Source organism: Uranotaenia lowii, chromosome 1 (genome assembly GCF_029784155.1).
Source record: "Uranotaenia lowii strain MFRU-FL chromosome 1, ASM2978415v1, whole genome shotgun sequence".
Taxonomy (NCBI): Eukaryota; Metazoa; Arthropoda; class Insecta; order Diptera; family Culicidae; genus Uranotaenia; species Uranotaenia lowii.
The window spans coordinates 131,298,878-131,325,306 of NC_073691.1; the positions used below are offsets into that span (position 1 = coordinate 131,298,878).

The window sequence follows — 26,429 nt, forward strand, 5'->3', positions numbered from 1 at the left end:
GAGCACGGAGAGGTTGGTGTAGCTCGTTATCTTTGTGTACAAACATATAAAAAAAATTTTTGGTATGGCAAGCTCAATCGATCTTTTAAAACTGGTTTTCAGTATCCCCAAGTCAGATTCCATTAGCCACCGCGCAGTCGTCCAAAAGGGTCTGAAATGGAACTTCTTTCCTGGTACTTTTGTCTTTCATTTTAGCTATTAGATGTCTTCAGAACATTTACTAGTAAAATTGTTTCCCATAACGTGAAAGAATCAAAAATTAGTCACAGCCTGCTACGATAAAAATAAAAACACTAACTTTTTTGTTTGAAGGGATAGAGACCGAATTTGTTCTACAAGGTTGTAGAGATATCATCAAAATATGATGCTGAAATACTAAAAGCTCTATCTCTATTCAGTGCAGAGTTATAAAGCTTTTAGTTTAAAACATACTTAAAATTTGTTTTTCGTATTTAACTATTGTAAATTTTGAACTTACATAAATATGATGTTCACAACATTTATTGCGATACTCAATACGCACATTTTGCACTAGATCTTAAGTCTCTACGACCTTGTCTTCAGAAGTTATCGCAATTTTAAGTTTTATTTTTCCTTAATATTACTTATTTCTAGGGTAAAATGGGGCAAGTGGATCCATAAACTAAATACCACATTTTGAAGTATGATTCAAGTTATATAAACTTAGCCAGAAACCAGTGTTCGGCAAAAAAAAGCGCTAATCCGTTATTCGCTAGTTAGTCCGCTAACTTTTCGTTAGCGGTTTGATTTTGCCGCTAAGTTTTGATTGTTTTAGCGAATTAAAAAGTTTCGCTATTATTTGGTTCCGCTAATTGAAGATCGCTAACTCCAATATATTTGTATCAATCTCTCAAATTATTAGTGATAGAATAAACTTTTTTTCATTAATCAAGTTAAGGTGACATTGGACAGCATTCCGATTGCTTAATTGGATTGATTGGAGGAACGCGTACTCGAGAAAATATGTATTTAGTGTCATTTGCTCTCTTTTAGCACTTTCTTTTCGCATCATTTACAGAAGAAGATAACAATAAACGGTGTTAAACAGTATAAAACTATTTTAACATCTCCTCATCAGCATTTGTTTTCAAGTGGCTGAGATATTTACTTTTCACAATTCATTTTTTTTAGAGATTTATAGATCAGTTCATATAAAAATAAGATAAAATCACCATTGTAGACTTCGGTTAAAATTCAAATAGAAATTGTATAAATGTTCACGTTTGACAATGCTCCTGCAAGTTTGAAAAAGGGGAAAACAGGTTGAAGATTTTAAATGAGGATAGTATAAAATAATTCTAAAAACAACAAAATGGAATGAATTACACAACAGATTGTTTGCTGCGAAATTGCATACTATCTACTTTGCACAAAACCGATAAATCGAGTAAATTTTTATCCAAAATTTAAATTAAAAAAAAAATAGCTCCCATCTTCCACATTCTGTTCGTTTGCTCTTATAATTATTCGAAAATTTGGTTGTTTTTATTCGTAGAACACAGAGATTTGTTTAACATTTCTATCTTTGACAGTTTTGGTTTTGCTAATATAATTTTATGAAAATTCGATAAATTTATCTAATTTAATAAAATATTTGAAACTTTATTTATTTCCCCTTGCGGAGTTGTAAAAATGTAAAGAAGAATTTGATAGTTGTTCTGGCCTTAATGTTGGTCAACAGTTAGCGATTAGCGCTTTAAGCTTAAAGCGTTTAATTAGTGATCGCTAACTTTGTATGAGTTAGCGATGTAATTAGCGGCGCTAATTTTACAGTTAGCGATGACGAACACTGCCAGAAACTACTTGTCTCCAAGCGCCCGTTTTTGAGTACGGTCGGCATAAATTTGTTGGATTTCTTAGATTTGAAAGTGCTTTCCCTTTAACCTAAAAAAAACTTTGTTTGATAGAAGGATTAAAAACATTAATGTTACCCGTGTTTTAATTGTAAATAGAGTGAAATTGTTCATTTGTGGGCCACAAAGTTGTGTTGACTGTGGTGTTAAGGCTGAAATAACGAAGCATCCAAAACAAGTTAGAACAAGTATATCCGGAAACCAATAATGCTGCTCTTTTTTGTTCAAAAGATAATTCAGTGGTATTTTTCTTCACTTGTCAAATTAGACGATATTATATTTAAATAAGAGTTAAATTCTCAAAAGTGCACATTCTGAATGCCAAGAAAAAATATCACCAAATGCAATAAAATGAAGTTTCTCTGTGACGAAGGCTTAAAAGCAAGTTCACTGTTGTTGGGAGAAAGTGGTAGAAATTTTGACACTTTTAGAGCACCTGCAACGGTTCAGGCGTAAATATTGGTTTTAAGTATACCAGTTTTAGCACAATTTGAAATTTTAGAATCGGCTAAAACACCCACTCCCCACCGGTGTAGGAGCAAATTTAAAACGGAAACACTTTCATTGCAGACACTCAATAATTGAGAAGAAAAAACCCATTTTATTAGAAAAATTGCATAAGTTTTGAGTTTCACGGTTAATTGTCTTAAAATTAATTCTACAAATATTCTTTTTGACAGAACAATGATTTCAATTATTCTACCAGGATTTCATTAATTTAAAAGCAAACATGACTACACAACGAGGAAAAAAGGTCAATTGAAACAATTCTTCAATTATTTCTACCAAATTGCTTTGAATCAATGGAATAAGGTTTTGTTGAAATGAAATGAAAAAGCAATTTTTTTCAAGTTATTGCTGACATTGATAAAGGAAACGAGAAATGTTCATCCCAAAGTAGAAGGAAATTTTCCTTTGATTTGTCGACATTTTTGTTTGACAAAAACTTGTTTCACTATTTGTTAATTTGTGTATGGATACAGAAAAATATGCTGATATTGACGAAAACTCCGACCAATCCATACGAAACTAAAAATCTCTCAACATCTCAAATAAAACAAAAATTATAGAACAAACAATAAACATTTATTTTACCTCATCGAAAAAGTATTGAAATTTTCTTTAAGTAATTTTTTTTTTTAATTTTAGAACGCTGACAGGATTCACTAATTCGTCGAGCTCAAATGAAAAGCTTTTTATTCAATTATATTAAATCGAGGATAATGTGACATCTATTATTTATACTTGATATGGTTTTTATTAACATCTATTCTCAATTTATGTTACGTATAGGGTGGTTGAAGCGAAAAAAAAACATTCAAATAATATCTTAAAAAGAAACTATTATCACCAATGGTACCCAAACATGTGTGAAAGAAATCATTGTTGGCTAAAATTTTCTCACCGTGAACTAAATCGGTCTGTCGTATATTTTGAAATCCTGTTCCAAATTTGCATGAATTTGGAACAAAGGCGTATAACTGTTGGGAATTTCGAAATCGATAACTGTGCTAAAACAGCAATTTACGCCACTGGTGCCAGCCGAAATGTTTTAGCGTGGTCGAAAACCGTGTTTTGCATCTACCGTTGGGACAGCCCTTAGCACATTTAGAAATCTTACCATGCGAACACTTTTCAAGATCTGTGGCCTTCAAGCAAGAGTTTTTACGGCACGTGATGTATTCTCGCATGCTGTGATGTCAAAATAGAAATATATTTCTATCACATAGGGGAAATAAGGGCATAACGAGCACTCAGGGCATAATAAGCACTCCTTTTTTCTACAAAAGTACGTATTTTCTTCTTCTTCCTTTCCTCTTTATATTTTCTTAAAGAAATTTTCATGAGGATTTGTTTCGTACTATCTGTAGTTTTAATTTTTCACCAAAAAAGGAATATCCTTTTCATCTTTACAGAAATATTAAATAATAACCAGCCAAGTTCTCAGTGACGAAAATATTATAATTTTTGAGCACCACCAAATAAGCTTTTATGACCTTTAAATAATCTTGATCTGAAATGTACGCACTGCAACATGATCTACACATTGTTTCTCAATTTTCAAAATCATGAAATTTTTGATTTTTCACTTTAATCAATTTTTTCACTTCATTTTTGTGTAAATTTAAATCAACTTCATGTATTCGTGAATTAATGAAAGATAACAGTGATAACACGATCGATAACGCATTTTTCAGTGAAAATCAACTTTATTGATGGTTTTAGACCTGATTTTAAAATTAAAAAAATTTCATTTTCTTGTGGATTCTGTGAACCAGTTAAAACAAATGCTTCAAGAGGTTGTTTATCGAAATCGATTGAAAATTGTACAAGTTAAGATTGTTTTACTATAATAATGGTGCTTTTTTCTAAATAATATTGAAGAACCATATAGTGTACAGTAAACTTGATTATCTTAGTTTATGAAGAATGAAACATTATAAATCTTCATCTGTTGAACGGACTGACTTCGGACTGATTTTTGACCTACTTCGGACCGATTCGGCTCCGTTCCTTCGATCTGGGAAGGAATAACTCGCACGCAAGTTTTCAGCCAGCGATGCCATAAGTGAAGTAATCTCTTTTTTTTCTTTTATCTGGGATTTTAAGTGAATTATACTATAGTATAGATTATAGATTATAGATTATAATCTCGTCTGAGTTTTTGATTAAGGGAAGAATACCACAGTGTGGTAAATTCCTGGAAAAAACAAAAAAAAAACTGAGTTTTTGATAGATATTTTCTAAATTCCAAATATCTTTGTTGTGTTACAACTAAGCATCATAATCCCTTCACATCATTTGTAGAGATTATTTCGAGGAATAATATTCAGCCTTTTTTAAGTTTTTCCGAAGTTTCTATAAATCTGTAACGATTTTTGAAGAAAAAAGAAACTATTATCACCAATGGTACCCAAACATGTGTGAAAGAAATCATTGTTGGCTAAAATTTTCTCACCGTGAACTAAATCGGTCTGTCGTATATTTTGAAATCCTGTTCCAAATTTGCATGAATTTGGAACAAAGGCGTATAACTGTTGGGAATTTCGAAATCGATAACTGTGCTAAAACAGCAATTTACGCCACTGGTGCCAGCCGAAATGTTTTAGCGTGGTCGAAAACCGTGTTTTGCATCTACCGTTGGGACAGCCCTTAGCACATTTAGAAATCTTACCATGCGAACACTTTTCAAGATCTGTGGCCTTCAAGCAAGAGTTTTTACGGCACGTGATGTATTCTCGCATGCTGTGATGTCAAAATAGAAATATATTTCTATCACATAGGGGAAATAAGGGCATAACGAGCACTCAGGGCATAATAAGCACTCCTTTTTTCTACAAAAGTACGTATTTTCTTCTTCTTCCTTTCCTCTTTATATTTTCTTAAAGAAATTTTCATGAGGATTTGTTTCGTACTATCTGTAGTTTTAATTTTTCACCAAAAAAGGAATATCCTTTTCATCTTTACAGAAATATTAAATAATAACCAGCCAAGTTCTCAGTGACGAAAATATTATAATTTTTGAGCACCACCAAATAAGCTTTTATGACCTTTAAATAATCTTGATCTGAAATGTACGCACTGCAACATGATCTACACATTGTTTCTCAATTTTCAAAATCATGAAATTTTTGATTTTTCACTTTAATCAATTTTTTCACTTCATTTTTGTGTAAATTTAAATCAACTTCATGTATTCGTGAATTAATGAAAGATAACAGTGATAACACGATCGATAACGCATTTTTCAGTGAAAATCAACTTTATTGATGGTTTTAGACCTGATTTTAAAATTAAAAAAATTTCATTTTCTTGTGGATTCTGTGAACCAGTTAAAACAAATGCTTCAAGAGGTTGTTTATCGAAATCGATTGAAAATTGTACAAGTTAAGATTGTTTTACTATAATAATGGTGCTTTTTTCTAAATAATATTGAAGAACCATATAGTGTACAGTAAACTTGATTATCTTAGTTTATGAAGAATGAAACATTATAAATCTTCATCTGTTGAACGGACTGACTTCGGACTGATTTTTGACCTACTTCGGACCGATTCGGCTCCGTTCCTTCGATCTGGGAAGGAATAACTCGCACGCAAGTTTTCAGCCAGCGATGCCATAAGTGAAGTAATCTCTTTTTTTTCTTTTATCTGGGATTTTAAGTGAATTATACTATAGTATAGATTATAGATTATAGATTATAATCTCGTCTGAGTTTTTGATTAAGGGAAGAATACCACAGTGTGGTAAATTCCTGGAAAAAACAAAAAAAAAACTGAGTTTTTGATAGATATTTTCTAAATTCCAAATATCTTTGTTGTGTTACAACTAAGCATCATAATCCCTTCACATCATTTGTAGAGATTATTTCGAGGAATAATATTCAGCCTTTTTTAAGTTTTTCCGAAGTTTCTATAAATCTGTAACGATTTTTGAAGAAAAAAAAATTGATTCCCCATGTAATTCTCCATACAACATTAAAACTCGATGCGCTGAATCAGGACTCAATGTATCGCTTCCAAACTTTGCGGAGGTTTTTGTGTGTGAAAATTCCATCAAAAAATGGTATGGTTTCCATACAAAGCTTGCAGCGGTCTAGTGAACATCCCGATGACCTAGGTCAAGCTTGTAGCAATGCGAGACCGTGAAAGAATTAAAATTAATTATGAACTCGTTTATAACCAAAAACCACCAAAATTCTATAAAACAAGAATAATCCTAGTTACGATTATGCAGACATTCTGATGTCCTGGAATGCTTATCTTTATTAAGTCTTTAGAAGTATATTGAGTTTAAATTAACAACTGGGACTTAATTTAAACTGACTCGGAATCAATAGGAAAACGCGTTTATTAATTTGCAGAGCTTAAGTGTATTTCGACTGGTTTGAACGGCTATTAAGATTGGACTGAAAAATAACAGCTAGGTAACAACGGTTTGTTAGGTTGCTCTTAGCAATGGCTTGGTTGGTGATGAGGCGATCGCTACTATGATCTCAACACCCCCTCTCGATCGTCTATTCCGATCCTTTCAAAGAATCGGTTTGTGTGTGGTCTTGTTCCCTTAAAATCACACATTTTTAAGAACTTGCCCATGGCAATGAAAGTGTTGTCGTTGTCTGACTGCAGTCTCTTGGTCTTTCGCCTTATTTTCAATCGACCAGCATTTCTACAGCCATTATTCACGTTGGACGTCCAGTTGTACATTTGAGTTTTCAAACTGCTTGGGCCTTTCACGAACCGCTCTTCGTGATTTTTCTGTGTTGATAGCAGTTCATCCTCCTCTGTATCATTTACCTCAGGGAGCCCGCGCTCCCATTCGCTGGACCTCGACGTCGAACATCCAGAAATGTCACGTCGTTCTGAGTGCGAAGGGAGCGCTTCCGGTGTTGCGTGTTCGTGGTAAACGTCATCGACTGAATCGCCAGATACATTTTCGTCGACTATTGATTCTGCTCCAACATCCGGATCCCCCTCTAGCTCGCACAAGTTTGCCTGTCTCTCCTCGACGAACAATTCAATTTCGTAGAAATTTCCATGGAGTCTTCCTGTGGCCAAAACATCAAAGCCCTTCTTCAGAATCACTGAGCGCCCAGAAAAGATGACGCAGACTCCCGCTTTGGCTAATTTCTTCACGGACATTAAATTTTCCCGTAGGTCAGAGACAACCAGCACGTCTTTCATGTGGAAGGTGAAATTTTTGTTACTTCTCCCGCTGATTTCGCCGCTCGTTCTGGCAAACATAACCTGTCCCTTCTTTGCTACGTTGATGCTAATCCGATCCTTCAGATCACGACTTGATGTAAGGAGCGACCTGTTGCTAATGAGATGGTCACTACAACCAGAGTCCAGCTTGAACACCACACATCGTTGATTACTTCCGGAATATGAATCCCACCCGGCCATGAAACTAACAGATCGATTGCTCGCCAAGTTCGATCCGTTTTCATTTTCTTCCGGTTCATTCTTGCAATCTCGTTTCCAATGTCCTGACTTACCACACCTGTGGCATTTGCCTCTCATTTGCGGTCCTTGTTTTCTACCGTAACGGTTTCCAGAAAAAGCTGATTGGAAATCGGTAGACGTCTCTTCACGATCAGATCGTTTTGCTTCTTCGGCTAGCAATCTTTGTTTAACTGTTTCCAAGGAAACCTCTTCGTTCACGCTTTCCAGTGCCGTAACGAGTGGATCGTAGGAGTCTGGGAGTGTGTTAAACAATTGCGAAACGATATCCTCTTCTTCCATTTTTGCCCCTGCCGTTTTCAGCTTCCTAACCAGCCCGTCAAATTCAACCAGGTGGCTCCGCATGTCACCACCTTCCTTCAACCGTAGCCTGGACAGCTGCTTCCGCGTGATGGTCCGATCAGCAACACACTTTTTGGCAAATGTAGCCTGAAGACTCTCCCACATTTGCCTGGCTGTTGCCTTCTCACGCACGACCTCAAGGACTTCGTCTGCTAGGCAGCTTACCAGCAATGACTGCCCCCTCGCATCCAATACTTCAAACGCTCTCCTCTCAGCAGCTGTTACCGGAGGCTCTCCGTCCAGAACTGCCGAGACACCTGCCGCCTTTAAGTACAGTCGAACCCGGTAGCTCCAGTTCGCAAATTCCGCCGCATTTCCGTTGAACTGTTGGATTCCGTGCGCGAGTTCCTTCGTGGTGGTGCCCATAACCTATTGAGTTTAAATTAACAACTGGGACTTAATTTAAACTGACTCGGAATCAATAGGAAAACGCGTTTATTAATTTGCAGAGCTTAAGTGTATTTCGACTGGTTTGAACGGCTATTAAGATTGGACTGAAAAATAACAGCTAGGTAACAACGGTTTGTTAGGTTGCTCTTAGCAATGGCTTGGTTGGTGATGAGGCGATCGCTACTATGATCTCAACAAAGTAATATTTAATAGGTGCGAAAATCTTCCTTTTTTTTAATTTTCAACATCAAACATTAAATCACTGATCACAATTAAATGTTCAACATACATATTAGAAGAATTTCGCAACAGCATATCGGGATATAGCATAAATAAATAAGTGAAATCAATAATTTTAACCGTTACACGGTTGAAAGGCAAAAGTTTATTGGATTTATTAGATGGCTAAGCCAACAGATTTAGTTTCAATATTATCGCCATAATTAGCGAGAATAGGATCAACATCTTCCCGAACAAATTCCAGGACCTGATCCGCTGCCCGTCCAGTAAACGTTCTTGGATCTAAAATAGCTTCCAGATCATTCAAAATAGGAGCAAAATAGCCATCGGCCTTGATCCGCTCGACCAGATCGTTGTCCTTGCCATGCTGCTTAACTTGAGCGCCTGCTTCATGGGAAAGGACTCTTATTTTCTCGTGACAAACCTGACGATCGCCGCCAGCCTTTACCATAGCCATAATGACGTTTTCGGTTGACATGAATGGCAGCTCCTGGGCAATGTTTTTCTCGATGACCTTGGGGTAGACAACCATTCCCTGGGAGATGTTAAGCAGCGTAATGAGGCAGGCATCAGCCGCTAGGAACGCCTCCGACAGCGTCAGTCTTCGATTGGCCGAATCGTCCAAAGTGCGCTCCAACCACTGAACGGCCAGGGTGTTGGCGGCACTAGCATGTAGGCTGATCAAGTGTCTGGCTAGAGCACAACAGCGCTCCGAACGCATCGGATTTCGCTTGTAGGCCATGGCCGAACTTCCGATCTGGGTCGATTCGAAAGGTTCCTCCAGCTCTTTGCGCGAAGCCAGTAGGCGAATGTCGGAGCACATTTTGTGAACACTAGCGCCCAAGCTGGCCAAGGCGGACACGATTTCCAGATCAACTTTTCTGCAATGATAAGAGCACGGGAAAATGTGAGCTAGGTTAATTGCGTCTTTACACAAATGATTGAAAAATATTGTGAAGAAAGAATTATGTGAAGTAATTTACCTCGAGTATGTCTGACCAGTGACGGTGTAGCATCGCTCGAAGCCAGCTAATTTGGTTACTTTTTTATCCAGCTGCTTCACCTTTTCCCCATCGCCGGCAAAGAGCTGCAAAAACGATGCCTGCGTTCCGGTGGTTCCTTTCACGCCTCGGAATCGTAAATTGTCCCGACAACTGCGCAATGCTCGCTCATCCATCAATAAATCCTGGATCCATAATGTGCACCGCTTGCCAACTGTTGTCAGTTGGGCAGGCTGCAGGTGAGTGAATCCCAACGTCGGCAAATCGCGATATTGAACAGCAAATTCGGACAGCCTTTTGATCACGCCGACCAACTTGGGCAGCAACAGCTGCAGACCGTCCTTCAGGATCAGCAGATCGGTGTTGTCGCCAACGTAACAGGAAGTCGCTCCCAGATGAATGATCGGTGCCGCAAGCGGACACTGCTTAGCGTACACATGCACGTGGGCCATCACATCGTGACGGGTTAACCTTTCTTCTTCTACCGCGGCCTTGAAATCTATGTCCTCGATGTGGGCCTCCAGCTCGGCTATCTGAGCGTCGGTTATTTCCAGCCCCAACTCCTGTAAGATTTTAAAACGATTAATGAATAATTATTTTGAAAAAAAAACATTATGAGGCACGAATGCCACAAGGATGGTACATTGTCATGAATGAACCATACAAAAATCATTACCTTCTGAGCTTTGGCCAGAACGATCCACAATTTGCGCCAAGTGGAAAACTTGTGCTGTTCACTGAACAGATACTGCATCTCCTTGCTGGCATAGCGAGTGCTTAGCGGTGATCGATAGCCACGGAACTCGGGGTTGATCTCAGCCATGGTGTCACTAGCTTAGACGCTGATTCTTTGGCTGCCGGAGATCAAATGAGAATGAAAGTTGTTAGTTTCGTCAACCGTTGTTTACGACTCATGGTAGAGGCCGAACTGATAAGATTTAACTATCAATGCCTCCAGCAATGGTGCGATCAATTGGACGCATGGTGATAGATCGACGAATGATGTAAAATGTTTTGAAAGTTAGTGAAGCATTCCGGTTCTGCAGTCACTCGATCAACAAACCTCGATTGTTACTCACCGCAGATGATGAAAAGAATAACAACTTATCAACAGGGAAAAATAAAACCTTTAAATCAAATTAACAGCGACAAAAAATAAATTCCACGGTTAAATGCGTCTTCGAACAAGAACCGGAAACTTAAAAGACAAAAACAATAACAAAATAGCGACGGCACAATTTTTCAAGGACTTTGATAGTTTTCAATCAAAATTAAATCCGAAATGTTTCGCTTCATGTTTCGGTTTCGATTAAAGCTTTCTGAAAAAGTGAATAAACCCTTAAAAGTTTATGAAATATGTACTTTTAAAAAGTGTGTTATCAAACGGTGCATCACCTATGGATGTCCCTTTGAAATATTTTTACTTTTTTCATATGTCACCTTGGCTTGCGTGCAAGATTTTGTTCAACATTCAAATATTCTGTAAAGACTAGATTTGTTCAATGATTTTTTGAAATAGAAATTGTTTTTTTTTGTTCAATATCTACCTGGAAACGTTAAGGCTGCCACACAATACCGCGTCGGACGTCGCGTCGAGTCAGCTGTCAACGCCGTCGTTGAGTACTAAAACGCTGACGCGACGCACTCTAGAATTTTCGCACCACAATATAGCGTCCACTGACAGGGCTGACAGAGAAGTTTTGAAGCAAAACTCGGCAAAATGTTTCATTGAATTTATTTTTATTTTTGAAAAACAGGAAAATAAAAATCAAGCTCAAATTTAAAATGAATCCTTTATGATTCCATCATTATGTCAAATGTATTTGAATGTTAAAAATAAATTTCAATGACGTTATTCAACAAATTTGTTTAATCGAGGAGACAAAATGAAGATGATATGATTTTTGAATCTATTTGTGTCAAACATTGACGAAAAACATTAAAAAGGAATAGTTCAAACCCTTTTGACGCGCTAAAATTTTGAATTATTTCAAAACCAAAACGTCGACGCTGGAGAACGCTGCAGTTTAGAACAAGTTTCGCGTTTTAGTACAATGACATCACTGACGCGACGCACCATTGTGGTGACTCAAATGGAAAATGGCATTCCCAAAATGAATTGTCAACGCGACGCGACGACGGACGCGCTATTGTGCGGCCGCCTTTATTGTGGCTGGCACCAAGGTTCTTAGATACACTAGGTTCTCCGACTTTCACAGTAAGTAGGCGAGGAGTGAGCGGGGCTCTCAATGAGTTTGTTTATTTTTTGCTCAGCTTTTCTGTGGTTTGTTGGTAAACAAACTTCATGAGTTCCGTATAGTTGCATAGTCCTATTTGCCGCTGGTAGTGTTTGTAATTTTTTGCTGGTTGTTTCACCAACACTTTTCAGTTTTGGGACAATTAACCTCAAAAACGACCATGTGTGTCGACCGGCTGCCCATTTTTTGTACCGAGAGTTTTTGAGGTTAATTGTCCCGTCTCATCTGCACACGCTCAGCAAGTGTGCGTAAGAAATGTCAAAAACAACTCTATAGCCTACATAGCCAAAATGGCTGAATCGGGAATTCGTTATTCGGGAACACCTCCTGAATATATACTCACCTTGGCTGGCACATATCGTTGACTTGCATTTGATTTTGATGTCAAATACATTTAGATACTGCGCGGTTATTAAACATGCTTAATGTTGTTGTTCATTAGCGAACCTAAAGAAACTATAGTAAAAAGTAAACTATACTATAGGCTCGTTAAGCGAACCCTAGCGGACCTAGGTGAGGCAAACAGAAATTCGCTGCAGCGTATTTTTTACTTTTCGTCAAAAAAATGATAATTGAAAAGAGTTGTAAACGTTTAAGATAAAAATCAACAAACCTATTGTGTTATGTGTCAGGCATGCTTAGTTTGATGGAATTTGCAATTGTTCAATGAAAAACTTTCCTCAAGACTTAAACAAAAGTTTTTATAATGATCACAAGTTATAAATTTAATGTACAAAATCATAATTAAATATTTTCAAAAGAAAACCTGAAATTTTTATATCTGGCACCACCGTTCTTTTATGCAACTTGTTTAGGGATGTCAAAAAATTTATTGAATTTTTTTTTTTCTTTCGAGACTTTTGCGAGAATTTTATCGGTCAGATAAACTTTTTTGAAATAAAAATTGAAAATGGAGTATGAGAAAATAACATATTTTGATAATTGAGCAATGAAACCGGCCAGTTCAAAATTTCAGTTCAATAGGATTTGATGAAGGGGTGCCTCGAAGCTTTTTCCCATACACCATAAATGTATAAGTATCATATAAAAACACTTATTTCTTAATCACAAAATCTCTTTTAGAAATAATATCTATAAATTTCTGTAAATTTACGACATGAACGGTAAGATGTCACTAATAACACTTAAAAAATTGGCGAATCAGCCGGTTTGGTTTTATAATCAAAACTTCATCGTTTTCCAAGTTTTGATACAGAAATTTTGATAAATGAATAATGACTACAGATGAATAGGTAATTACTTATTTAACACAATTATCCAAACATCGATTGAAGAGATTTTTAAAACCGAAAATAGTGTCGAATAAATGTTCTCTTAACTTGCATAGAAGTCGAAGATGGCAGTTTGAATAACCAATTATTTTTTAGTTTTTTTTGATTTTTTTTTCAAATAGAAGTTTATGGACAATCTGTTTCTGTATCTGAACTCAAATATTTCATTGAGTTTACCATCATTCATGCCATCAGTTACCATCTTTTTTTGATAAAAAAAACAACTCAAAGAACATTTAAAACGTTAAATTTAAACGAAATGGACATTAGGTAGCTACTGAATATTGTAATATTGAAAATAATATCTCATGTTAAACTATACTAGAGTCAAATATTAATTGTAGGTTTTTAAGTAACAGGATTTCGGACTCAATCAAACAAGTTTATACATAAAAATCTTCTTACATTATTTTATTATCTTACATCGAGAAACATTGATCAATGTTTTATTTCTAAACGTCAACTAATTCACTACTTCAGCTTAAGAAAACGGATTAACGAATACAATTTTATTTATAAGTGGTAAATCATGTTCATACAGGATTTCAATAAATTTACCTCAGAGCGTATGCACTTTTAATTGGTCATAGTAAACGTTAAACGTCACTTGATATACTTATAACTCAATGACTACGACACCACTCATAGGGTACAAAGAAAAGAAAATGTAAGGCTAGCAGTTACATATATTAAAGAAAAAATGTCAACAATAAAACAATTAAAAAAATATATGGAAAATATAAATTAAACTGAACATCTATTCCATAGATTTATACCTATCGGTTACACCCAGTCGGCTGTCTCTGGGGAAACAAACTAAACTGAGATTGAGACGAAGTCGACGGTGTTGGACTGGTGACTGGTCGCTCGATAGTCATCGATTGTTGAGGAATTTGACTATCGCTCTGCACTCCCATGCTGGAGTATATTTCCTTCATCAGGAATAACATAGTGTCCTCGGATTCCCTAAAATAATATGAATTCTTATTATAACACCGAAGGCTTTCAAAGAAAATGTTATTTCTTACCAATAACAAACGTGACTCGTTAGCGCAAATACATATTCGTTAATAAATTCCAATGGCGCTTCCTGTAGAACATAATCTATCCGTCGTGATTGATTCAAACGACCCAAGGGCAAGTCTGTTTCACATCCATCCAAATCACCAGATGTGACCGACGAAGTAGATCCCGTTTCAAATTTCAGTTGATCTTCGATCACCTTGTCCACTTCTTGTTCGATTGCATTTCGATCAGGTTTGTTCAGGGATGTAATCGAATAAACAGCCTCCATTGTATTACGGAACGTGTCCAAAACTCTCTGCTTCAAATCCATCCCAACGCGCATCATGGTTTCTTTCAATTCCAGGTGCATTCGTTTACGTCCCTTGTGATGTGGAATCAGTACCGGTCTGAGATTGCTCAGCTCGGCGTTGACCAGAGCTTCGATTCGATACGCCACCGGATCATACGGATGAAATATATTGAAGAAACTATCGCACGTCGGTAGTTTGAAGTCTAACCCTAGTGCGTCGATTCCTCGTACCGTCACAAACATCCCAATCGGGGAGCCCAACGCGAAAAATTTGGCTGGTTGAAACTGCAGCTGTGGATAGGTAATATAGGGCTGACCGGTGCCAGCTGGACCAACTTCGTAGTTAATCTGTTGGGAGCATTTGCGCGACAGTGGGCGATGGTGCACGTTCATCAAGGCCGACAGTTTGTCACCATCGGGATTTTCCTGGTTAGAAAGTAGAAGAGCCCATGTATTCTTCCATTTGGTTAAACTTAAGATGTCTAGTCTATGTTATTCGCACACCTTTTAAAGATCGTGCATATTCTTAAGATATAGATACAAATTCGCATGACTATTAAACTGTAACACAAATTTGGATACCATGAGAAAGTTGGATTCAAAAATTCTATATGAGCTACTGTAACATAAATTATAGAAAAATAAGCATTTAAATAGAAATACTATTTATATCAGAAACTAAAGGTTGTTAGGATATAGAAATTTTGAGTGAAGAAAGTATAGAATTCAAGTAACAACTTACAGAATTCTCTGCTTCCATGGGCTTTTCGGGCTTTTGATGGCACAGCAGATCGAAAAGTATCAAAGAACCCAGAGAATGGCCCGCCAAGGAAACGCGACCTCGAAAATTTGGATTTCTCTGGCAGAATAGCGAATAAAGCCGGTTTAACGAATTACCGACAGCATCGATAATGCTCTGGCAGAAAACAGGACTTGTGTAGAACAGCACATCTAGTACGGTGTCGTTAGTGAAATTGCGCAGCTTAGGAATCGACTTCAAGGTGATAGCTTTGAGTTTTTTATCAATTCCAGATTCCTCCGAATGTAGATCATTGTGCCAGGAAATTGGCAACACCTCAACGCGCCCAATATCTCCGCGATCGAACGATGACCGATAATGACTTTGAACGAGTTGTGCCGAGATACTGCGGAACTCATCGACCACTTCCTCAACCGGTCGGAATCGCAAGTCGCAAGCCTCGCCAATTCCGTGTACCATAAATAACAGATGATCAATTTGTTCCGGTTCGCCGTCTTCTATATTGAACTCATCGACTCCTCGCTTCACGACACGTGGTCGATTAGTGGTCTGCGGTACAGGCGATGAGCCGCCCCAAGATTCTGGATTCTGCGTCTGTAAAAAGTGAACAATCACTGAAGGTCCATGGAATACAACGGTCTCTCCATTAGGAATAACGATACGGCGTTGCCATTCACCGGATGTTGCAGCTTCTTTGTACTCTCGTTCTAAAAGATCAGCTACGTCTTCTTCGTATGGAACATACCGAGAGTCCACATTTTTGTAGAACCACGAACATCGACGCACATCCTGAGATGCGCCTTTCCAATAAACGGGGTACATTTTACGTTCTTCAATGTTCACATCGTGTCGCCCTCCGTCCACATGAACTATTACAGAACTCCTAGGTTGATCTGGTTGATCTGGCGACGCTAGCAAAGGTAGAGCGTCTTCCAAGGCAAGCGAATCACTCATTGTGAACGGAGTCCAAAGAATCTTAGTCTCGACCTCTCGTCTAAAGAACCAATGTTGATACACGGGTCGGTATGCAATGTTTGTCGTTTCATTGATCGAGGTCATCGAACTATCAACGACCGTAGTACCTCCGGTGGCCGCTGCTGCAGTTGCTGTCATTGCCGCCATACTGCTACTGTTTGCGTCTATGAGGACGTCCTTCGAGTAGGTGTCGTCTTCCAGAAGAGACTACAAATAAGAGAAATAAAAAGAATTAGGTTAAAATAGCTTTATTGATATCGTCAACTTATCAACAGAACAGGAAAAACACAATGCTGTTCTTTAAAATTTCATCACTAATTGTGGTCAACTTCTCTGATAAACTATACCTAATCTACACGATAGGGGATCTATCTGAGTAAACCGTGTGTCAATTCTTAAATGCCCGAAGTTAATTATTTGGACTACCTACTATTCTTGCTTATCAAAATCCTACTTTCTATTTAATATTTCGATTTATGAACTTCAAACCTAACCGAAAAATATATAGATCTACCAAAAAAAAAAAAACATTTTCTAAAACTATTGATCATCATCTATTATTCTTTTTATTTTCATATTTCTCTATCTATATTCGTTTCTATTCTAATAAAAATTGATGAACTAGATTGAAGCACACAATTGTAAACAAACTAAATGAGTTTGGCTTCTTAAAGCCTAAAGGTAAGAGCAGTTTAAAATAAAGAGGTTACAGAAAAAAAACAAATGTCGAAAGTGTATCACAAAATCAAATATCATATTTATCAAAAAAAACAGCATTCCCATCCCATGAGCCCAGCAAAACTGCTCGATTTTAGAATAAGCCAACGAAATTCATAAACCGCAAATGCACACTTACTATACCCAGCAAATCGATAAGCACTGTTATAAGCCAAATAAAGAACATATAGCAGCATTTCAGTGCTTATAAGCCGTATAAAATGTTTACAAATGTCAATAAGCTGGTTCACTCAAATGCCAAGAAAGCCATATATAAGCTAGGCAAGTGAATCTGAATACCTTTAGCGGGCTTAGTGGTTGTCATTTTCATAAAAAAAAAATAAACAACTTAATTAAATGCAACCTAAATAAATAAAGGTATCTTTCCAGTTGCCGATTAAGTACAGAAGAAAGTGGATTTTACCGGTGAAAATGGTGCTCGGAGCTGAGAATGAAGAACAAGGACGAGGACAACGACAAGAAAGAACTGACCATGTTAATCTGTGCGCTTAAAACTGAGCTAACTAGCGACTGGCCGGTGAACGATTTGTGAATCTCAGCTTCCTTGAAGCTGTTGAAAATCCGGGTAGAGCCTCCACCACCCTTTATTTTTTGCTAGGGAAACTAAGTGAAATATTTTCTAGAAATTTCTGTATTCTTTGAAAACCGGTAAGAAAATGTTGGTCTCAGGAGAAAATATTTGGTTTAAGACAGAAAATAAATTTAAAAAAATTGAAAATCCCTGCTGTTTTTTTTCCTCTGGTTTAAGTAATCGTTAATGTATTGCAATTAAAGTACGAACATATAATCGACAACATGATATCATTTAGGGTCACCGATGGCCCCGAATTTCACTTGTAAATGCCTCTGTTTACATTTCTAGTCCCTTGGAACAGTCCATTTAAAGGCATTTTGAGTTCATCAAGTTGATGAATCTTGAACAAGTTACAAACCAAAAGTTGCTCGCTGCTACTGCCCAGCCAACATTTAAGAAGGTACATCGTAGGAACAACAAAATTATTCAAACAAATATACCAGATGAAAAGATTGTATAAAACTTACCAAAATAGAATGTATCTACATAAGTTGAGGCTATATTTCCACAATGACAAGACTCCAACGATACGGCTTCCCCACAAAAAGCAAAATGAACGATTTTAAGTAATTTGAGGAGTAAAACGAGGAAAAAATTCTTTGACCGAGATTTGAACTCCAGACCTTCGAGTTCACTGTCCGATATCTTACCACGATGCCAACTCATCAGATGATATGACCTACGCTATAGCACTATATTTTCTTTTTACGAACCGGTCAAAGGAGAGATTGATGGACCGCCCATTTATCGTGAATCAGTTAACTCAAATCGTTGATGGCGAATTAGCATATTCCTTTTCATCTTTACAGAAATATTAAATAATAACCAGCTAGGTTCTCAAGTGACAAAAATATTATAATTTTTGAGCACCACCAAATAAGCTTTAATGACCTTTAAATCATCTTTACAGATCACGCACTGCAACATGATTTAAACATTGTTTCTCAATTTTCACCATCATAAAATTTTTAGATTTTTCACTTTAATCAATTTTAATCGCATTTTTACTTAAATTTGTTGACCTGGGGCGAACAGAGCACTATTAATCAGGGCACGATGAGCGTTTTCTGCCGTATAATCTAGCAGCAAATTCAACACGATGAAGTCACCTGAATAATAGATCTTCAGCTTGATTTGTGCCATCTGTCGATTTGGCCTATTGGTAAGGTGTCGGAGAGGTAATCAGTAGACTCGAGTTCGATTCCTGTTCGAGGGGATTTTCCGTTCCGTGGCAGCATCGGTTTCCGGCAGTGTCTCTGGACGACAGAAAACAAACGCCCACGCGTCGTTGGACATCGGAGCGGATCAAGGAGGGCGTTGACTGGGGCGAGCCCCAAGTGAAGTTCCAACCGTTCCGAGGAGCCACCTAAAGCGGAAACGAAGGTGAAACCCGTAATGCTGAGAGGATGCATGTAAGTCGCTATAATAAACGTTGCACAATCTATGGTTGCGAAAATTTTTGATTTATTTTTGGCATCGGCCACGATCCGACCTTCATAATAAAATGTTCCCCATTAGCCTTTTTGTGACTTGTCAATCGCGTCCACTCAATATTAAAATTAAAAATAGGGCCTTCTATGGGCATAAAGTTACAAAATGTTCCCCAATAGCCTTTTGGGACATGTCAACAGCATCCGTCATTTCAGGACACGAAATATGAACAAATTGTTTGAAAATTGCTGAAATGTATAATTTTTTTTTAATTTTAACTTAGAACAACTTAAAGCTAATTCGAAAGGTTTGTTTTTGAAAAGATAAAATTTCTTCACTTCAAAAAGGAAAAATTCAAACTGTATTTATTTATCTCGAATTGATCACACATTGAAAGTCAGTTTAAACAATGCATGTATGAAATATCTAGATAAATTCAAGCTACTGTACGACTTAACACTTAAAAGGCAATTTTAATTCATATAAACCGATATTATTGGAACGGTTGTTTGATTTAGATGCCGTTCCGTAATGTTGTCAAGTAATAATTTGCATGCGCTTTCGCTGCTGGCCGCTGGTTGCCCCTGCAGGTATTCTAAGAAAGTTTATAACCACTTCGAATTTCAGTTGCGGGTATAGACACGTCTAGGCGTGGGCTCGTTGCAGCGCGTTTGGCCATCATCTCGGAGGTTCACGGTTCAAATCTGGTATCTTCACCAGAAACTTAATGCACAAAAAAATTAAGGAGTCTAGTAAGCCCCTGTATTCTTTTCATCAAATGATCATTTTTGCGTGTACTTTGGCTTTAGTACTGCAAAACTAACGACAACTTGTAAACATTAGCGAGAGAAAAGAAAGCGGTTTGTTCGGCGGGAAAGTCGTAGGACGAAAATAAACAATAACAAAACAACAATAAATTCGCGTTAGGTGTGAAGTTGTTATGAGCAGAAGAATCTACTTTTTGTGAAGATTCATCCTAAAAGTCGTGTCCTGTAATACGTCGTGTGTTAATTGTGTAGTTAAGTTCTTACGTTGGCACAAATCCGCTTGAAAATGAGTGAAAGATAGGAGATTATTAGTATTCTAAGTGCGCTTCTAGTAATTTGGAGCCTCTTAATTTAGGGCAATATTGCGGATACGCGCTTGTTAAGGAGACACCAAATTAAGCTGTTTAACCTGATGAGTAGAGGTGAGAATTTCATTGAGAAATGTTAATACGAATCGAGACAGCAGGAAGCAAATAGGAGAAGTTACTAAACGTGAGATTCAAACATTGAATTTTAGTCCTTTTTATCAAAGTTATGTTTCTATTGTAGGTTTTTAAAACTCGCCGAACTTCGAACGAATAAAGGAGTGTTAAAAATTCGGAAACAATTTTTTTTTGTTACCCGTGGAACGTAAGTAACAAAACTTACATTAACGGTTTGCAGAATGATCAAAGCCGACTACTGGCGTCGCTGTACCCATCAGAATTATGGGCGGTGTACGAAAACATTAGAAATTATGTAGGTACCTAGTACCGCTAATCTAATTGAAGGTTGATAAAGTCGGTGAAACGGGATTGTTGAACGTCGGCTAAGGTTGCAGAAAGTGTTGAGATTCGTCTCATAGAAGTAATCGATGAGATGAATAACAACACACCCATGTTGGTGTTATCATTAACAAACAAATTATTGTAACTATGGTTCCCTATGAATCTCTAGGGAACAGACTAGTATAAATAGAACGCAAAGTTAAAAATAAAGTCATTCCAGTTTTAACCTTCAAACAGTTAGTTTATTCTCTCCTTTCCACTCCGAAAGTGCTCCCTGCTGATGGCTCTCTACAAGTCACATTCGTACCAAGAATCGTAATGGCAGATTGCCACTATAGCCTTAGGGATTAAACGAATATCATACTACATAGTGAGCTTCGGACGCAACAGTCCGCAACAAATCCATAAATATTTTGCTGTTTTTTTTTATTTTATACTAGACAACTTACCTTTTTAAATTCAAACAAATTGTCGCTACTGAAAATTGGCTCGGGCGCGTTTCCAATCCGAACCCTTCCGACAGGATCGTCGTCCCGGTCGTCGACCAGCTGGCTATCGTTTAGGTTGTTCTGCTCTCGACGATTGGTTTCCTGTTCGTCCGAATCCTGCCCCTGCTCCTCTAATTCCTGCTGATCGCGGTGGTCCGGTTCGATGACCTGTATCCCTAGGTCGTCGTCTGTTTGAAGCTTTTCAACGGAACCAATCGTATCGGTTTCTTCGGTTGCTCTGTCAGCCGGGGTGGGCTGCCCAAAGAAGTTGAAAATTGGTACTTGCGAAATAGTTTGCCCCGTGGTGGCTGACGGTGGTTGCTGGTTGGGCTTTACCGAAGATGGAACTCCGCTGTTGAAGAAACTCGATGCGTCGATTGTGGTTCTTGGCGCTGTCGAAGATATGTCGCTCAACTGGAGATTGCAAAAATTGGCGTTGAGATCGTTTCTAATCTCAGACTTTTGTTGAGGAACGGTATCACTGAAGAAGTTTGTTACCGAGGGTAAAGAATTGTAGTTGATGTCCTGCTGAGAGGTCGATGAGTATAAGATCGGTGTTGTTGATTGTTGAAAAACGGAAGATAAATTGGCGTTGATATCTTGCGATGCTGGTGCAGCTGGCTGATGCGTAGAAATTGTGCTTGGATTGTACAATGTCAACGGATTATTGGACGAAGGATGAGGATGCGGTTGCTGCTGTTGAGATATTGGATTGAAGAAAGTTTGTTGTGCCGGAATGAGGTTCGGTTCCGTTAGAGGAGCGGTTTGTGGCAAAGTGTTGAGAGTGGACGAAGGTTGGGTCGTAGCCAAACTTGGCGGAACTGTGTATGCACTTCTTCTAGTTTTCTGTAGGTTATAGGTTTTTGAAATTCCAGAGGGTGGAATATTTAGCGGTGGAGCAACGGTTGTTGGTTGCTGCAATATTTGAGCAGGGTTGAAGAAATTTACAGATGATTGAGGTTTTGTTTGTATGACAGGATTAACGGGATTGAAAAAGTTTACAGGCACTGCGGGTTGCGAAGTTGTTTGTGAAGCTAACGAATCCGTAGGATATTGTTTATTTCCTATAAATTCCTGATCCGAGAAAGACGTAGCTTCCTGTGGAAATTGATCAGGTTTGTCAAAAACAACCGTGCTGGGTAACACTGTCTGTGTTAGCAGGTTTGTTTCTTGTACATTATTTGCAACATAAGGTCTTTCTGGTGGCTGATTTGTTGCAAAGTTGGCAGGGTTGAAGAAATTAACTGATTCCTGTCGTAGCGGCAAAGGTTCACTCAACGGAACTGTAGGTTCGGGGTTAAAAATACTCAAAGGTATTGTTCGTGTCGTTGCTTCACTGAATAGCGCCGGTTCGCTAAGATTTGAATTGGGTCTCGGTGGCGGGGATAGAACGTTTTCGCTCGATTTCGATCGACTTTCTAGGATAGTTTTTGTCTCTTGTTGTGACGACCCAACAGATTGTTCAAAGGAAGCAAACGGATTAACCTTTCGACTAAGTGATTCACTCAGTGATGATGGTGGTCGTGAATTAGTGATTGCAGTGTCAGTTGTTGAAGGCCTATCGCTAGTCGACTGGGGTGTTAGGATGGCCTGGTTCTGAACTGATTGTAATTGAATTGGAGTTGGGTTAAAAACTGAAATCGGTTGGTGCTGTACTGACTCGCCAGGATTGACCGCAGAACCAACCGATGGAAAGGCAGGTGGAACTGCCTTCGGTGGCTCTTGGTTGGGTAGATAGGTTGGTATAGTGCTATTACCCGTTGAGGTCGTTCGATTTTTATACAGCCCCACACCTCGACTTATTCTGTTTGAACTGTATGGATTCTTCGGAGGTTGAGTCTGAGGAAGATGAGCTACGTTCGGTATTTGAGCAGGTGTGAAAAATTGTGGCGGTGGCAAACTACTTTCAGGTTGCAAGGGAGCTTCTCGTACAAATGATTCTTGTGGCGGAGGTAAGGAAGTTTCGGGTTCAAGCAAGCGATTGAAACAATCGGTTGGTGCAGGTATCGTCGCAGATTGTTGGTTGAAATAATCTGTCGGATGAGGAACAACCTCTGGTGGTTTACTTTGCTGCTCAGAGTTGTTCGTAAATACAGGTTTAGGGATTTTCTCTAGCAGGCTCGGTATCTTCTCGAAGAATGAAAAACCTATCTTCGGTGTCGAGTTTTGTTGTGCTGATGCGACATGTAATGGCTCCGATACCGGAGGAAACGCACCTAAGTCTTGGTTGTTGTTGTTGTTATTGAGAGCCGGAGCTACCACTAGAGATGGTGGTCCAGCCGAACTCAAACCAGGAATGTGAGCGTACGCTTTCTTCTTATTTCCTCCGAGTCGGTAACTATTGATTCCTTCTGCAGTTGGTGGTGCAGTTCCCGGGTTTTGCTGGGCTGACCCAACAGTTTGCGGGTTGAAAAACGTGGGCGGCGGAGGAAGTGGCTGCTGAGTTAACTCCTCTGGCTGTACTGCTCCTAAACTATACGGCTGTGGGTAAAAATTCTGCGACTGCGGCTGCGGATATTCGGGAGGAGAAACACTAGTGGATGCTGGTTGTACGCCTCCCGGATTCGAAGATTGTTGAACTCCCGGCGATGTCCCTCGTATCACTCTACTGAAGGTAGAAAACACCGTTGACGCAACGTTCGGTAGTTGTGCAGCAAATTGGGCAGTTATGTTGGATGTTTGCTGAAGATACGAAGAATTTTGTTCACTACTTCGAGATTCTGTATCTTCGAGATCCAACAGAGGGTTATACTCAACTGGAGCAGGTTGACTGGCACTGTTCAGTGATTCGGCATTCGAATGCAGATCGATTTCACTGAAGCTATCGGGATCTTGAAGTTCCGCTGGAACAGAGGCTCCCGTGGGACCAAGCGCGCTAAATATGGCTGGTGTTCTGATATCTGCAAAGAGAAAATATTTTGAATTAAGTTTTTTGTGAAGTTAAATGCTTTTAAAACGATGAGGTGGCATTACATCATCAAAATCATTGTCAACATTTTCAACTCTCCAACAGAAAACGTATTGCTGACTTGATATCAAAAACAATTAAAGAATATTTGAAAACCTCAAGTTTACCAGTCATGTCTATTTTCACGTATGGTTTTTGATATAGCTGGAATAGAACAGTTTTGGCAGATGATGTCCATCTGCCGTTTTAAGAATCAAGTAAGATACACGGTTTTTCGTATAGTTAAACTTTATTCAATCAGCAGAAGTTCAGTTTTGATAAAATTACGTTCAATGGGATGTAGAACATGTTGTTTACAAATGCTGAGGAGATGAGCTTGGTAGATGCAAAACAAGAAAATTTATCATGTAACTAAGTTGTTCTGAACTGCTGGTGTCTTTATGGGTTAAGTAGGGGCGGTAGATTTTCGCTTAGAATTTTCAGATTTTTTTTTACAAAATTTGTTTTTTCTTGATTGAATGTTTTACTTTATTGCTCGAAAAGCCCTAAACTTTGGAGAAAAAAGCGTAATAAGGCTTCTTTTAATGATGATAATCCGATTTCCGATTTTTTCGAAAATATATACTTATTCCAGAACAAATAAATACTTTCTCTACTTTTTATTACCGGAATGCTAAAACAAATAAATTGTAATGGATGATGGAAAGGAAATTGAAAAAAAAAAATGTGTTATACATAAAGTTCACATGAAGCCGTCCCCACTAACCCGAGGTAGAATTTGGCGACAAAATTTTAGTGTTTTGTAAAAAAAATCTACATTTCCAATCGCCGTTTTGTTTAATTCGTTTTCCGTTTAATTCTGAAATTTGTTTAAACAGTCACGATCGGGATGAGTGACAGTCATTCCTCATCATACGAGTTGTACCTTAACATTGAGTAACCAACAATGAACGGGTTCGTCGCTTGAATTTATGTCTCCTTCCGATCAGTAGAAGTCTCTTGCAATATTAACCAGAAGTAAAAACTTAACATAAATTTTGATATTTTTTCAATTATCTTCACGATTTGGGTTCTAAAAACAAGTCCGTCCATACAAACGGAGCTGAAATTGCAATGGTATCAAACTTAACTAAACCGAATTTTCGCAGAACAGCCAAAGATGTAGGTACACAACGCATACAGATCCCAAGGAACAGACGAAAATTCAATCGAATTCAAATCGAAAAATCGCATTAACATATTATCTGCATACCAGTATAATGATATCATTTTTCACGAATCGACTGCTTCCATTGGTTCGATTTTTCGAAAGTAATACTTCCAATTTTATGAGCAGCCTTTTCCGAAAGTGTACAAAGCAAAATTGGGCAAACCCAACATTATGAGTCTTGTCTTGCGTTTTGTCTTCCAGTCACAGCACAGCCCGTGCCCCAGCTTGAATACATGCGATTGCTCTTGGACCTTTCCCAAAGCAAGAAAAGAATACAGGCTTTCGTATACGGTGTCGATTTACAACCTCTGGAACAACAGACCTCGGAAAGCAGATAAGAACAGCAGCGGGCACAGCATCCTCAATTCTCATATACGAAAGGAGCAACGGGGGAGAACGACAAGTTATTGAAAAATAACCCGCGTTCCGAAAATTTATTTGTGCACGTGTTCCAAACATCAGCTACCGAATTTAGCATTCCTGTTGCTGCCTTTATTGGCTCATCTCACATGCAGAGCAAAACAAAACCCGAGAAACGCAAAATATATGCCCCTCTGTAATAATTTGCTCCTCAAGACGAAGCCCCCTTAGGCAGCTCGAGTGTGCCAAAAATTGCACCTCTGCCTCGGCTCCCCAAAGTCCCCCTCCACCCCCCCTGTACGCAGCAAGGAAATATGCTAATGGTCAGCACTGTTTTCGGAGAACGATGCAGCCAACAGAGACGTATCTAGGAATGCAAGAGAGAATGCGAAACGTTGTTTTTCGGTATTTTTACAGTGTTGTCTTTTTCAGTTTTCTGTTTATTTTATATGATAAATAAAACTTTATATGTTACTTGATATAAATCAACTTCGATGCCATTCTATAATATTCCGTATGTAATAAACGCTTCTCTCTCGCTTTTAAGGGGGGGCGGGGGGGGGGGGGGGGTGGTAGGGTCTAACACTTTCAAAAAATCGATTTTTTTATTTTTTTATTTTCTTATTGTAAAACATTTCAAGAATGTTGTGTCAAATTTTCAAGTCAATCGAAGCAAAACTATAGAAATTATAGGCCTTTATCTCCTCCTATCTAATACTGCAAGAAAGCAAGAGCAGAAACTTCAAACGCGTTTTTCTCGAAAGCACATTTTTAAA

At 38.1% G+C, this 26,429-nt stretch overlaps 2 protein-coding genes across 3 annotated transcripts; both read right to left on the reverse strand.

The window, feature by feature from the left end:
• Nucleotides 1–8,919: 8,919 nt before the first annotated feature.
• LOC129740045 (adenylosuccinate lyase) lies at nt 8,920–11,192 on the reverse strand. Of its 2 annotated transcripts, none has more exons than XM_055731627.1 (4): nt 10,874–11,192; nt 10,487–10,664; nt 9,793–10,373; nt 8,920–9,690 (listed from the first exon to the last, which is right to left on the reverse strand). In XM_055731627.1, the coding sequence occupies exons 2-4, from the start codon at nt 10,631–10,633 to the stop codon at nt 8,967–8,969; spliced, it is 1,452 nt and encodes a 483-aa protein (XP_055587602.1). In that variant the 5' UTR covers nt 10,634–10,664; nt 10,874–11,192; the 3' UTR covers nt 8,920–8,966. The 2 variants fall into 2 exon arrangements, with proteins under 2 accessions (XP_055587602.1, XP_055587601.1); XM_055731626.1 differs by having other exon boundaries at nt 10,890–11,191.
• A 2,550-nt stretch (nt 11,193–13,742) lies between these two features.
• On the reverse strand, nt 13,743–24,100 carry LOC129737934 (mucin-2; the record flags this gene model as incomplete). Its single annotated transcript, XM_055729104.1, has 4 exons — nt 13,743–14,326; nt 14,389–15,101; nt 15,418–16,617; nt 21,137–24,100. Coding segments are annotated over 4 exons (5,067 nt in total), but the record flags the coding sequence as incomplete, so codon positions are not given.
• Between the last annotated feature and the right edge of the window lie 2,329 nt (nt 24,101–26,429).